General features: G+C 36.5%; 1 protein-coding gene across 1 annotated transcript in view; it reads right to left on the bottom strand.

Annotated features, from left to right (window-relative positions):
- Positions 1-16,267, bottom strand: part of lmbrd1 (LMBR1 domain containing 1) — a 49,885-nt gene that overhangs the window by 15,861 nt on the left and 17,757 nt on the right. Inside the window, exons 6-9 of the mRNA XM_040001494.1 lie at positions 15,708-15,796; positions 9,171-9,244; positions 3,434-3,559; positions 2,609-2,761 (exon numbers count right to left, since the gene is read on the bottom strand). Of these exons, the coding sequence (XP_039857428.1) occupies positions 2,609-2,761; positions 3,434-3,559; positions 9,171-9,244; positions 15,708-15,796 (442 nt within the window). The remainder of the gene's footprint in view (positions 1-2,608; positions 2,762-3,433; positions 3,560-9,170; positions 9,245-15,707; positions 15,797-16,267) is intronic.

Below are 16,267 nucleotides of genomic sequence, written 5' to 3'. Positions count from 1 at the left end.
ACAACAAAATACCAGGATACATTTTTATAAATGACTGCTATAGGAGGGACGTGTAATCACAGTGTGCCCTCGTTTGTGAACTGCATTAAAAGCCGCATTTAAATAAAATGTGTATTTTTAAAGACAGCTACTTAGTCAGCAAATATAACCTTTCTACCATGTCTTTTGTCAAACAGAGACCATATGGCATAGCCAGCCACAGTTTGGCACTGTCGCTCAGGGTGACAGGGGGAAGCAATGGCACAGCTGAAGCAGAGTTAGGAGGCTGCAATCAGGGAGGAAAAAGCTGGCTGATCAGATGAACGTAGTGGGAGGGGAAAAAAAAGTGAATCTAATGTTGATCTTCCTATCAATAGTTAGACCAAATTATACCAAATTATCTGAGATAAACCCCTTGCAGCAAAATATTAATTAAGATACTGATGACAGACTTAGGAGAGAAGCAGGCAAGACGGAGAAGAAAAACATAATAATTTAGTTTAATTTAAAAATAAGTAATCTTTTTATGAAACTGCTACTCTAACCAAAGAAATATCTAAAAAAAATGAGTTTACATGTATTAAATGATAGTAAAGTTATTAAAACATTAAATAAGGCACCTGCCATATATATACACTTTTTTAATAAAAGCTCTATAAATAGGTGGCACAATTTTTCACCCTATTATGGTGCAAGTTTCTTACCTAAAAAAAAAATAAAATTGCTTGTTACATTTCTTGTGCAATCAAAAGAGAGTAACTATTGTGATCTCCACGTCCTCACGCACTGATTTTAACTGTCAGTGTTTAACATGCTTAGTGAGTCATTTTCGCTCACTGTCGGTGTTGGTATTAAAAGGACAGCATGTGTCTGAGGAACAGTGAGGCTGAAATCGCAATCATTTGGCTTATCACTCTACACCAGTCTCTCAGTATACAGTAAATAAATCTCCCAACTCATTACTGTTTAAATTTGAGTCTGGGGACTATCATTAGCAGCAACCCCCCTGGTTAAAGACAAACTGTTACAGACACTGGTTTAAAATATTTGTTTGAGCCTGCAGTGCAGTTAAGTACTGAAAAATGAACAGCAGTAGGAAAAGTAAAATGTGAAAGAAGAGAATGATGCTTGAATTTATTTTATCCTTAACACATGGAAAAGGCATTAAAAGTGAGGGGTCTGCAGGACTGTAACTGGGCATTACCACTGATAAGTCATGTGGTAATGCCGAGTAATAAGAGCACATTAAGCATGTAAGCCATTCATACAGGCACAAAGTACATTTGTGTGCACGTGCTGGCTGCATAGGTTGAAATATGAACAGAAGTAAGTGGATATTCTTTCAGTGAGTTATTACAATAGCACTGCAGCCAGCCACATAAGTCTTTTATATCAGTTAAAAGAAGAAAAAATGTTTTCTATAACGTGGGAATAATCGAGAAGGAAATATACGACAACGGAAATCTGTTATCAAAGTCTTTTGATCTTTTTCAGTAATGTTATAAATATTCTTGTTACTGTATTTCAGCTGCAGTTCAATAAAACTATTAGGAGTAAATACTTCTGCTGCTTGAGGATTTGCAGTATTGTAACTTTATATTATACCTTTTATTCAGACCCTCCACCATTATGTTTAACAAGAATAATAACAGTCATAAGTCTGTTATGCAAAGCCATTTTCATTGTGAGAGCCACTGCGTTGCCTCAAAGTCCAGTGAAGTGTATTTATGTCATTTTCAATAGCTGTTTCTGCCAATTGTTGATTTAAAAAAAAGCACACACAATAAATGAGTGGTTTGGAACAAGGATATATTATTAAGGATTGGTAAGAAAACCCAGCCACGCGGGATTCTGGCTGAATTTGTGATTTATTTATTTTTGCCCCCAAGTGACTGCATGAAAAGCCAATGTGCTTTTTATTTAACTTCAAAAAATTATTATAAAGCACTTCTATTCAATACCATGAAAAACTGCTCAAATGAAATGTATGTAATTGATCAGAACTTTGATGCACTTTGAGTCTCTACATTATGCTCATCAGTACATTGTGTCTGGATGTTTTGTACTGGGCCAGTAATGTTGGGACCAACATGTCCACTGGTAGCCAAAAAAAGAAGAAAAAAAATATGAAAAACAATAAAAAGACAAGTTTCTTGGTTGCTTTGGTCTATCCCTTGGGTACCATGAGATCCTGCCTGAGAAATATGAGACTCCCTGAGAGACTTCAGAGTAAATTAGGTGAATAGATTTCCTGTGGGAATCATGTAACTATGCGGTTGTGTAAAGTAGAACTCAAAGTAAATCTAGAGCAGTTCAGATTGGAAATTGAGCACAAAGAAATTGTTTAGGAAGAAGTAGTTGAAGGTGGCTATAAAAATACAAACACAAAAATGATGTTTTAAATGTATTACACAAGCTAGAGCGGGTTTTTGCAGCTTCACCTATTCTTAATCTCAAATATCAATTAAAAGAAGCACTGAATAAATACAGCACTATCTATGTTAAATAACCCTGTCTGTATGCTTGCATTCAATACACACTCATCAGCATAATTTCCCTTTGTACAGAATACTTTGGAGAACATAATTTACTTTTGTGAATGAGAGCCAATTCCATAATGGACACTCACCTTGAAAGGTCTGAGAGCACTGCCCACTTTAGTGCAGCAGTTCCTCTCTGCAATTTCCAGGTGTCTCCCCCTGCGCCGGAGGACCTGTAGTTTGCCCTCCAGCTCCTGCAGGTTGTTTCTATCCCTCGAGGACAGAGGACGTCCATCTTGGCACTGACAAGACGACCAAAAGATATCCCAAATGCATCAATGGTCGATATTATGCGGACTTTTGAAACTACACTACACTGCTGGAAGTTTTAATGAGAACATTGAAAAATGTAGATATCATTTTATCTGCAAAAATATGATTTTAATAAATATTTACAGTCAAGTGAATGAGTATGTAGTATGTATAAATGCTGTTTTCTAAACATTCTCAAAGCATATACATACTTGTAAATGTATATCACTGTATCATATTTAAACTACTGCTCTCACAATATTAAAGCAAACTGTGCGTGTTTTGCATTAACCTTCTTGCTACTGTGAAAATAACCTTTAATGCTGCCCATACCTGGTTTTTAACAAGTGCATTTATGCAAGGGACAAATAAGGAATGATCTGGACTATTGTTTATACTTCATGTTGCCATGAGCAACTAATAGATGTCTACACTTTCAGTATATGTGGCCTCCAGCTGGGAAGGTGGTTGACTAAAGCAATGTTACCCACACATAACAGAATTCAAAGACAAAGGGGCACATATGAGATAGAAAAATCCAGAATGATATTAAAGAAAAAACAAATAAAAACAGCATTTGATTTCATATGTTTACTAAAGTAAATCTTTTAAGCTTAAATAACTCTTTTTCTATGTGCTTTGTGTCTTCTGATGGGACTCACCTTGGATTTTAGCTTTTCAATCTGATGCTCAACATCATCAATGTCCTCAGTGTTCTCCAGGCGTTCATACTTAACACTGCGGGTGCCTTTTATCAGATTCAAAGGCATAACAGACATACCATATGCCTGGAAGACAGTGCAAAACTACCATTATAATCAGACATCATTGTCAGAGTGAGCACATATGGCACGTGCATCCACCCACACAGGCTCCTGCCTGACGGCAAACCCATCACAATGTGGGACATGACAACAGTCAAATGAGGGTAAGCAAACACACACAGAGCAAATCATATAGTTCCTGGCCTCCCAGGCCATGTCATTTTTGGTTCAGGAAAAAAGATTAAAATGGTGGAACCTATAATTGTGCTGAGGTTTATTGGAGAATTTGCTGCAACCATTTTGTGAGGATATCACTGCCTTATATCACTCTGATGCATTTACAGCTTAACAGTGCCCCCATGTGACAGCACTACCCTCTCTCTAGGATATGAAGAACTTGTTCTAATTATAATTTTCAATAGACGCATTTAGATCTGAGGCAGGAAAATCAAGATGCAATCAATTTTCACCTGAATTTAAATCAACTAATGTCATTTAATTCTATTTCTTTGTAAAAGTTAGATACAATATATAAACACTGCACAGTTTCCCACAAAGATAGACAATAAGAGAAAATCTGTGGGGTGCTTTCATCTTTCAGGGGTCTTAAATCACCTGAAGGGACATCTGGACTTTAATCAAAAACGAGGGACATCTTTAATACCAGGAAACAGACCAATCAATACAAAGAAAAGTAAAAGCAACAGGCCAATGCTTTCACAATGCTGTCTCACTTTTATCAACTTGGAAGTGTGCCATTTTACAGGTTCATAGTAAAACAAAGGGCCATTCTGTGCAAAAGATGCTGCCCTCCTTCCATTTTTCATGTGGGGAAATGTCACAGTCTATATTTTTCTAAAACAACTTTTACTAGTTTTTGAGTGTTAGGTAGCATTAAGAGAGCCGCATGGGATACTAAGTCAGGCTACACTATTATTAGTCTCTGCTGAGGATCTCTGCTACGGGCGAATGTCGCCTCTTGCAATGAATCATGGAGCTCTTAAGGCCAGAGCATGTCCCGAATATCAAACACACTCATAAAAGGAAAACCTGTCCCAGACCCCAAGAGAAATATTTCCCGCCCCTGAAATGTGCAACTATATGAGAGAAATAGAAAAGAAACTAAAAGAAAGACAAAACAGGTTTCCCTCTGCTGGAGTGTACATTTTTAGCTCACTCATCGTAATGCATGCTCATTAAAGTTATTTTAAAACCCACCGTGGTCAATAATAACCAGAAATAGCTCAGCAGGGGAGCTGGGAATGTGTATGCAACTGTGTATAAGTGTGTGTTGGCTGAGGGTGAAGTCACTAGCTGAAATCATTCAGTCACATGACTGCTGAGTGGGAAGAGGGAGAAGTAGTTGGGCACAGGTCTCCTACACAAGCCTCTTTGTTTGTGTTTCCACTGGATGGATCTGAGGTCCCCCACAAGTTCTCAATGCTATCAGTTAAGAAATAACAAAGCATAAAATTCTCTGGATAGAAGTGGGTGAAAAGACATTTCCACTCATTTAAACTAACATATTCAGGGTTCTCTGTCATTTGATTCAATTAGCAAAGGGTGTTAGAACAAAATAATCTTCACAAACATGACAGAACATTATGGTTACCATGTCTTTGTAGACTACAAATTGTTCTGCACTGAGAACTAATACAGGATTAAAAACAGACTTGAACCCTAAAGTGAACAGGGAAGAGAGCAACTAGATTATTGTTGTGTGGTTTTTTCCCATATTATTAACATGCCAATTTGTTTGTTGTGATTTATTATCAGCCAGGCTCATATTTGCTTTAAATGACAAATTTATTTAAGACTGAGTGATTTATCTAAGTCTGGGATGGTACGTGTTAACGGCCGCTCATAGATCCTACCTGCCGGATCTTCTTTTCATTGATATTGCTGTTATGACTGATGAAGCCGAGCTGGTGAGTTTCTGTGTTAACTAAGTAACATGTTAAAGCTATAAATATGACTATTACTAAACTGTACTGTCATTAATAGTGTTGCTTTGTTAATGTTGTATGGTTGTTTTATTTTGTGTCTTTCAGTTGATTACCTGGCTTCTGTAAAGGCACGGTTACTGTACTGGTGTTAGTTTATGCTTGTGCAATAAAACTTATAAAAAGGCAGCAATCAGATGTCCGAGCCTGAGTACGACACAGTTTCATCAGTTAAAACACACCCTTACGGTGGGAGTTTACTAAATTAAAGGTAGTTAGCTTAGTAAAAACCGTACAATTGTAATGTTAGGCAGTGGTTCACTACACTGTCTCATCCTCAGCCCTAAACTGCTTCTGCAAGAGGTCTTTTCCTGTTAAAAGGGAGTTCTTCCTTCCTACAGTTGCCAAGTGCTCACTCTTAAGGCCTTTTCAAACCAGACACGTAAAACCCATGTGAATATTTCATTTGTTTACATTTTTTTTTTCAGACTAAATTAGTGTTCATGGAGCCATTCATGCCAACTGTGTAATTTTACTGGACAAATTTGCAGCGTTTATTAATTTATTAATTTTTATAAAAGCACTTTGTGACTTTTTTTGAACTTGCACTATTTTAAAAAAGATTATATTGAACCTAACCTTTCTTTTGCCAAAAAATAAATAAATTCAGATTCAGATTATGAAGAAGAGCCTGGCAGAACCACTGAGCTAATTTGTAATTAACTACAATCCTTTAAATATTTGGAAATGTTGGAGGTTGTGTCTCTTCACTGATTTTTAACCAGATTGGATCTGGGGTTGGGCAATGCAAGTAGGAGTATACAGTTTTTTATTATCATAATCTGAACTAATAAACAGAATATATTTATTCTTTTAACTTGACAGTGAAAAAAAGCTTAAAATGGAACTATTTTTGCCTACTAGTACCATATAAAAACTATACCATTTTTCACTTAGAAAATAATGTACCAGTGCACTGTTGGCTTCCAAGACAAATGAGGAATAACTTGTGGTTAAAGTGAAGAAAAGAGTTAGTGCTCGCTACTAACTGGTTAAATAATAATTAAAAATGTAAGAAATTATGCAGACCTGATATTTTGTACTGAGAGCTGATAATTCAGCATCTGACCTTCTCATGTCATGGAAACCTGCAGTTTATTAACACTAATATGCAATCAGTGATGTTTTAAACTGAGGAATCCAAAACCTCTGTAACTACATGTGTGCATTATATACAGTCTGCTGGTAATACCGTCTGTGTGATTTCATCCTATTAAATAGATATACTTATTGCATGAAGTTTATAAAATAGTAATTTCATTCAGGGACATACTGTCCTTCTGTTCATGTCATGTACTCTTCCTTGTTTAGAATTTCAGTTTGTAAGTGCTTATCACACTAAAACACGTCTTGTTTTATTCAAAATCCAATGTCACAAACTTTGAACTTCAAAATGAAATACAAAATATAAAAATGTAATTCAAATTTTAAAAAGCCTCGAGGTGTTACAGAATTCTAGAAAAACAGATATCACTCCAATTCTCTGGAAGAACCTTATGCCCAGGTCAATTTCAGGGTCTGGGATTACACTACCAGACATTAACCAAATTTAATTCAGTATCAGCATTTTTATGGCTTTCACTTTAAGAGCAAGAGAATGGCATCTCAACAGCAGACAGAGCCATGACAGTCATAAGTCAATATGCTAGCTAAGCTTTTAAAGGAAGCAAACGATGCCAAAGGATCTCACATGATGCATGAGCTTTGAGATTTTGCTGATCCCTTGTAATATCATTGGGTTGAGTGAAGCAGAGTGGGAGATTACAGAGTAATTAGGGATAAGAAAAAGTTCTTTTTTGTGTACTTAAATTCTTTTCATTAAATGTTTTCTTATTTATTGCCCTCTAAAACAGATTAAAATAGTTAAAGTTGCTATCAAGTGCAAAACACTATGTTTGCAAAATATATTAGAAAAATAAATAAATTTACTGAATTTAAACTCAGTGTATAATCTCTCTAAAGCTGAGCTCTATTTGATTTACAGTACTCACAGGACCATACATTATCAGAACACCCCAACAATAAAATAGTCATTAGCAGCCATTAACTGTTTCTGTCTATAGAAAGGTAAATAACATTGCTTGAGTTTTGTTTAAGTTACTTCTAATAAGTGAACTATGCACACAGAAAGAAAGCCGTGCAGCCTTACGTCAATGTGAACGAAATTTAAGTGCACCAGGTTGCAGAGCTGTATAGTGTTTACATCACAGAGCTGTGTGCATTAAGAGTACATGGCGAGTTCTGCACAAAGGGTAGTGATAAATTAGCAAAAGGAGTCATGGACAACATTTCCACTGCTTATGGAACCTGTCACTTGGCTTCCATTAAGTTAATCGGGCTTAGTAGCATAAGATGATAAATTAGACAGTTCTTTGCAAATACCGGTAGGTTGCCACCTACAACAGTTTTCACACTTGTAGTGAGAGAAGAGAGGAGATACAGCAGATAAAAGGACATTATTCAAAGTCAGACACACACAAAAAGAGTTTCTGCTTTGAGGCTGTGACAATAAAAGAGGTACAGACTGCTGTTGCTGTCGCCTAAAAGCCTGAGTTCTTTGATTGACTTTATCAAAACAAGGAACATCAAAAACAAAGACACGCCGGGTGTTTTGATTTCCTCGGGGCATTTGGTCCATAGCAGCATGGGCCAGAACATAACTGAGCACAGTTCCATCCTCAAAATGTACTCGGTAATTATCCACCCTTTGGAGAACGGTTACACAAAGGTGAGAGAACAGTGGATAAATTCCCAGATGAGACAGATTTTTTTTGTGTTAAAGGGCAACTGCCTCGACAACTTATTTGACTTGGTTGTGTATTATTCATTAAGAGTTCCACATTCAATTGTTGTTCATCTGTCAGATAGGATTCTTTGAGCTCAACAGAAACTCGATAGATTGAAGTTGGTTGTCAGTGCTATTCTCAATGTCTGGGCTGATCCTAATAGCGCTCTTGTATTTTTTCCCCAACAGACACTAACTCATGTCAACCACAACCTCCAGGTATTATTCACAGATTAGTTAAACAATGAAAGCTATGAAAAATAGACAACGTTTCATAAGTTCTTTTTTTTCTGACCCAGCAAAAAACACAATCAATATATAACCAAATATACAGAGAGCGAGAGAGAGAGAGAGAGAGAGAGAGATAAGTGGCTGATAAGGCTGGGAGGAGGATCCATACATCAAAAGTCTCGGGTTATTAGATAAAAGACAGCAGCCTAAACAATTTCAGCAACTAAATGCTTTATCTTTAAGATCACAAGACATTACTATAGTAAAAGGCAACTCCATCACCAAGTCAACCAATACTATGAGAAACCATTTGTACACAAAACCTGCAGTGCACTTGAAAGACTTTAAAAGCTAAAAAGAAAAATAAATTATAACCACTGCATAAATCAAACTTGGTATGTTTGACAAAACAAAGATAACAATTTAGTCCCATTTCCTACGTCAAATCATTTTATAAGTCAGTCTGTTGTGTCTTAAAAACCACAAACTCTATTAAGCTGCAGAGCTGGTAAGTTTTGGAAGTCATCCCATTGTATAACTGCTTAATTACCAAGCAGATGAACTGAATGTTGCTCCAATGAACACATGAAATAACACTGACCACTTGTCAACTCACCGTGTAAGTGATCACTGCCAACATGCCAATCAAGGTCAAGGAGCTGATGGAGAAAGACAGGGCAGGAAGACCATCTGTAGAAGGAAAATCCGGTAAGGAATTAGAGATGTGCCATTGACCTCTGAAGGACACATCGATGGACTCACAACATGTACAAACTCAAGATCACAATTTCTGCTCTTTTTATTTTTTTAGTAATGTTTTTCAGGCAGCTGTTCGTTGAGTCCTGCTATTAGTTGAAATGTTAAAATTGTTCAAATTCTATTGCATTGAATGTATTAAACACCACAAACTGTTATCATTTGCTCCAGTTATCTACAGGGAGGTCTTTAAAGTATCCACAGTGATTGGAAGACAGTGAAAACTAATATTGGGACTAGATTCGAGGCTCTCCACTGTGAAAATAAAGTTCATTTACCTTTCATAGAAAGTGCAACTCTAAATAGATTTTTCTAGGTAATGTATGGTTTTACTTAAAAGTATACATTACAAACAGTGGAAACATAGTAGTAAGTACAGCAAATTAATGACAAACAAATACAGTACTGTGAAGAAGTATTTTTCCCCCTTACTTATTTCTTGTTTTTTTGTTTGAATGATGATTTTATTAAAGGAAAAAAAGCTATGCAAAGTAATCGCCCCTGTTTTTAACTAAATTTGTGGAAAGCTGAGCTCACTTTCACTAGCAACACACAGGACTGTTTACTGCTAGACCTGAAACAGAACCTGTCTGATTAAGTGAAGTGGGCTAAAAGAACTATAAAAGAAAGTTAAAGAAAAGCAACACATCTTGCAATGATGTAAAGAAACTCAGTAACACATGAAAAACAAAGTCAGTGATATATAGCAGTCTGGGAACCTTCTTGAAGGCTTTGGGACACCAGTGAATCACAGAAAGAGCTATTATTCACAAATGGAGAAAACTCAGTGAATTTTCCCAGGAATGGTCGGCCTAACAAAATTACTTCAAGAACGCATCAATGGCTCATCCAGGAGGTCACAAAAGAAACCAGAACAACACCTTAGGAGCTAAAGGTTTAACTTACTTCAGTTAAGGTCAGAGTTTGTGATTCAAAGATAAGAAAGAGACTAAGACAAAAAAGACATCCATGGAAGAGTTCCCAAGCGAAAACGTCATCTCACACATGTTAAAAATATCTCCCAAGACTTTCGGGAGAATATTCTGCGCACTGATGAGACGAAAGCTAAACCTTTAGAAAGGTTTGCATCCCGTTACATCGAGCGTAACCATGAATTGGGCTCTCTACAAGAGAATCCCGAAAGAGAATGTCAGGCCATCAGTTTGTGCCAAAAGCACTTGGATTATGCATCAACACAATGATTCAAAACACACCTGCAAATCCACCTCTGAATACAACAACAAAAAAAAAAAAAAGGTTTTTGAGTGGCCTAGTCAAAGACTGAAGTGAAATCAGATTGCTACACACTGGCATGACCTTAAACAGGCCGTCATGGTTGAAAACACTCTTGAATTAACATAATTCTGTAAAGAAATGTGGGCCAAAATTCCTCCACAGTGATGTGAAAAACTAATTGGTACTTATTGCAAATGCTTGATTGCAGTTATTGCTGGGTGACAAAACCAGTTCCTAGTTTATGAAAAGAAAATATTTGTTAGAAAGGGGCAGGCAGGTTTGGACAGCTTTTTTTCCCCCCTTAATAAATAAAATCACTTTTTTTTTTACATTTATTTTAGTTATCTTGGTCAAACATTAAAATCTGTTTGATAATAAAAAAATAATACAAGTGGGACAAATATGCAAAAAAAAAAGGAGAAAAAAAAGAGAATAACTTTTCACAGAACTGCAAGATTTGGTGGTTTTGGTGCGAGCCTGAAAGGCTAAAGCTTAAAAATCATATTAGTATCTGCTGCTTGTACTACTCATTCTTTTTTTGTAAGCACCCCATGCCCACAGATCAACAATAAATGTTATATCATTGAATGGGGATAATGCTTGTTAGTATTCAGGTAATCTTGGGATTTAGTATGTTATTTTAATGAACAGAATTTCTTTTTCCAGAGATACACCTATTCAACATTTTTGTCATCACTGCCATTTAATACATTGATCATAGCCAATGTTTTAACAGCTGCGTCTCTCAATTCTGATGTGTGGTTGAGCTGATGTGTGTCACCTTTGATTGAGCCAGAAAGAGGACCACCCATAAGGCAAGGGCAACAGTAGGTATCACACCAGCTGTCAGAGTTAGAGTTAGAAGACAGGGATTGATGAAGAGACTGATTGCCACACTCCCCTGTCAGGATCCCACCTGTCATAGTGCTCCAAGTAAAAAGCTACACATTTGTCCCTCTGTAGATATCCCGCATTTTCTCAGCAGCAGCCTCATAATGCCCAGCCCACCTGTCAACACGGGCATAGGTGGCTCTGCTTGCCTTTCTCCTTGACAGTGGAATTTGAATGGGAATTTTAAGTCCGTATTCAGGGCATGTATGTTGTGCTGTTTATATCATTTATCACTTTCCTTTATAGGCATCTAACAAGCAGCAGGACAAAGAAGTGGAAAATAGAGATAAATTATATACCTGCTCCCTATTGTATTGTATGCAAAAGGAAAACTTTGAAGTCTGACAGCTGGGCTTAACATTAACATGTGAATACGTGTTTTCTACTCCCGAGTGTTTCATCCCGAATTTGCTGCCTTTGTTTAGTGGTGAGCTTGGTAAAATAGACAATAGCATCATGTTCTGCATAGAGAACATCCTGTTCATGAACTCCACACAAAGCAAAGGATACATGTTTGCTGCCAGTATTCTTGGTTTCTTGAGCAGATTTTCTGGGGCTTAAACATAGGGAATGTTGTCTTTTATCATTGGTGCTTCCACGTCTGGACAGCTTCGACTCCAAGAGAAACGGAATGAGGCAGCTCTTATCTCAACCCCACATATATATAGCCCTACAGGCCTGTGTTCATGCATAAGACTTATAAAGAAAGGTGTTTATTAAGGAACTCCTTTAGCCCTAGCACCCTACTTCTGTCGAGCGACTGAGTAGTTAACTCATTCACTGCCAGCCATTTTCAAATCAGGTAACTCCCCACTGCCATTGACGTCTATAGACGTCAATGGCAGTGAATGAGTTAAAAGCAACTAGCAACTAGTCATCTATTCAAAGGAAAAAAAAAAAAAATCAGCATCAGTACACCTTTAAAGAGTTTTTAAAAGAGTTAACCACAAGTGCATCACATTTTTGTCATGGATGAACAAATGCTTAACCCAAAAGATTTGAGTGAAATTAAGGATCTTCAAGTGATGCTTTACAGCATCTACTTCCAGGGGCAGCACTTAAGTTTATAATTTCTTTTCTTAATGCTGAAGAAAGGAAAAAGTCAAGATAAGTTAAGTGTTAGGAATATTGTTCAAGTACTCATAGTAGTTAAAACTGGACTACTGCCCACTGCACTCTCCCTCTTGAGACATGGCCAAAAATACACAACGGTACTGTATGGTCTTGAATACCAACACGAGAGCTAGTAATCTGGAGAACATTAAGGCATCACTTGAGCACTGTAACAAAGGTAATGCTGGAACTATTGAAGAGGTAGTGACTTTAATGCACAGTTGTTGCAAAGCAGTCAGGAGGGTTATGTGGTAAAAGTGCCTTTTCTTTACACAATTAACCTCCCATCTGGAAAGAGAAGAGATGGGGAATTACAAAAGGGATCATCCTCACATTTCCTCAGCAGCAGAGCAATTTCCCCCTGTGCCAAAGGAGGAAGGTTATAGAGAGCATGTAGGGGTCCACTATTATGCAGAGAGGCAGATGGTTCAACTTCCTCCTTGATCCCCAGATGGAAAGAGGCCAAAAGAACTATTAGGAGTCCACATTTGCCAGTGTTTAGCATGAGCATATTCTCAGCCTTTGTTCCATTCAACAAGTGAAAATGCCCAAATAGGGAGTTTTTACAGTGTTGTTAGGCATCAACACAAGCTATTTTCTTTATAAAATCATTTATCATCACATTTTATATGACTGTTCAGGTAGAGAGTGACTAGAAAAGCTTGCTACATAACGTTATTGAGTATTTAGGGCAGTATTGCAATCTGTTTTCAAAGCTTGACTTCTGCTGTCGATCTTGGCACTTTCTATGACAAATACAAAGACGGATTTAAAAGTGATTACTAGACAGCCTGTCTGTAAATCACAAATGAAAGCTAAAATATATATTTACACTAGGAGAGCTAAGGGGGTCGTTTTGTAACTTAACTCATATTTCTTGACTTTTTCCTAAAATGGGTTTATTCATCTTATGGTGAATTTTCAGTTGTGTGGAATAAAAAGAAAAATGACAACCATTTATAGCTATAGCCACTGAGGACATCATTTTTACCTAAAAGACATTAACGCAAATGCTGTACACTCAACCAGTCTGGCTGCCAAGCAACACATTTATTAACCAATAACTATATAGGTCACTATAGTTAGATAAAAGAAGAATAATCATTGTAGTGCTAAATAAGTTGCAGATGGGATATTGAGCCAGGGTGGAGCAGAACAGAGTCCCGGATGGTTTGCTGACTGTGCAGAGCAGCAGGGATGTGATGTTAATGAGATGATAAACAGTCACTGTTCTACTTTTACAACAATTCATTTATTAAAATGTGCTTCTTATCTTTTGTGGGCAACTGTGAATTAACTTTTAAAATGTAGGCAATGGTCGGTTCAACCGGCTCCACAACTTTTCCATAATTTTGTTCTCCTACAATAAATAAAAATTCCATATTCAGTTTGTTCCATAGTTTCACTCCATGAACAGAAACACAAAAGCCTTTTCTTGTAGTACGTACCTTCATTGTTTGAAGTTACAAAAACCCCTTAAATTATAACTTCCTTCTTTCAAAAAAACATACTCTGAATATTACCTGGCAGTTCTTTATTTTTTGCTTTGAATAGAATTTGTGCTGTTTGGAATTTCACTATATCGTCAATTTTCAATATTTCAGACTGCAAAAATAGTGAGTTTGTATGTTCCCTATAACCTGCATTGTGGATGATTCGAATTGCTTTTTTTTGAAGAGTAAAAAGTGAATGTAATGTGGTTTATAGTTATTGCCCCAGACCTCTGCACAATAGCTTAAGTATGGTGAAACCAGTGAACAGTAGAGAATATGAAGTGATGTTCTGTCGAATACCTGTTTTGCCTTGTTTAGTACTGCAATGCTTCGTGATACTTTGGAATGAATATATCTTACGTGAGCTCTCCAGTTAAGTTTTTCATCTATTATTACCCCCAGAAATTTATTTTCACTGACTCTTTCAATATCAACACCATTTATTTGAATCTTTGCATTTGTATTTAAACTACTATTTCCAAATAACATCAGTTTAGATTTATTCAAATTTAATGATAATTTGTTTTTATCAAGCCAGAACTTCACTTTACTTATTTCATTAGTCATATCCTCCAATAAATTCTGCAGATCATCACCAGAGCAAAAAATGTTTGTATCGTCAGCAAAGAGAACCATTTTAATACTTTGGACACTTTACAGATGTCGTTAATGTACAAGTTGAAGAATTTTGGACCCAAAACTGACCCTTGGGGTACACCACAAGCAATGTCCATACATAAGGAGCAACCACCATTTATTTTCACAAACTGCTTTCTGTCACTTAAATAACTCCGGACCCAATCTAAAACTACCCCTCTGACACCATAACGTTCCAGTTTTCTTATTAATATATCATGATCTATAGTGTCAAATGCCTTTGTCAAGTCTATGACTACCCCAGACATATGTTTTTGTTCTATGGAATTTGTGATGTATTCTATTGAATCTAATAGTGACGATGATGTATTTAGATATCGTTGTGTTTGTTCTTGTTCATTAGTGGATTCTGTACCACTATTGCTGTTGTTGCTTGACAGAGCCTGGCAGTTCTAGAGGGGTTGTGGTACAAGTTGTTACAATTTTACATTACATGGGTGAGGGTTTTTTTTTCTGATGGTTCCAGTGAGCTAAATGTGGAGAGTGCATATTAACAATTTCAGTCAGTTTTTGACATCTCATATTTGACATGTTCTAGTTCCACTTAACTTTCAATGGTGCACTTTAAATTAACCACATTTCTAGTCTGTTAGTTTAAAAACTAATTTGAGACTTTCAAAACCACCACATAATTTTCTAGCCATCCAAGACATGACTACCTGCTCATATCCTCCCTCTCCAAAGTGGAGAGGGTTATGCATTGTATTGAAGTGTTTAGTCATGGTTATAATGGTAGTCCAAAACCCTGTGTTACATAGACAGAAAAGCTGTACTGGACAGTACTGTGATCAGTGATCAGGCTATATGTAAAACTGACATTATAATAACTTGATAATAGGATGACAGTAGAAATAAGGAAATCCTACAGGATGAGGTGGATTGAATGAAGTAGTTTCACTTTCAAGTGATAAAGAGAAAAAATACGATAAGTCATGGGAACAACTGCTATAAAACAAGACATAAATTGGACATAAGTGTAGGCGTTTTTCTAAAGAATGGGTACTTACGACTACTCCCAAGTTCCTCAAAAAGGTATTGTACTTTCTCCCACTGAGTAGAATTCTGACCGGGTGGGGCGGCGAGTGGAACAAACGCTCTGTAAGAATAAAAAATAATAACTTTTAAGACAGATAAAATTAATGTGGTTCTTTCTAGGCTATCTTTGTCCTCATCACAGAGACAAAGATTCACAGAGATTCATATTAACAACACATTAAACTGCTCTTTTCAATGAAGGAAAGTACATGAATAATAATAAGGTTTCCAAAAAATGAAGTTTCCAAAAAGTTGAGATATTAATCAAATCATTTAAAAATAAAGTAAACCTTGTATTTAATTAAAAACAGTACAAAAACAACAAGTAAAAATGATTAAATTTACGCATTAATAGCTTCTGGAAAAACATCTATTTGCTTACCTCGGCATAAACCACAACTGTTAAACTGTATGCGACTGGCCCACTGTATTCTCCTTACTTTCACAGTAAACTGCTGAGATACAGGTTCAGTCAGGTCAGCAGTTTCTAAGTGTCCTTAAATTATGACCCATGCAGCTACTCAGCCAGATA

This window comes from Simochromis diagramma, unplaced genomic scaffold (assembly GCF_900408965.1).
Source record: "Simochromis diagramma unplaced genomic scaffold, fSimDia1.1 OVJJ01000421.1, whole genome shotgun sequence".
NCBI classification, from domain to species: Eukaryota; Metazoa; Chordata; class Actinopteri; order Cichliformes; family Cichlidae; genus Simochromis; species Simochromis diagramma.
This window is presented reverse-complemented; position numbering and strand designations above follow the sequence as displayed.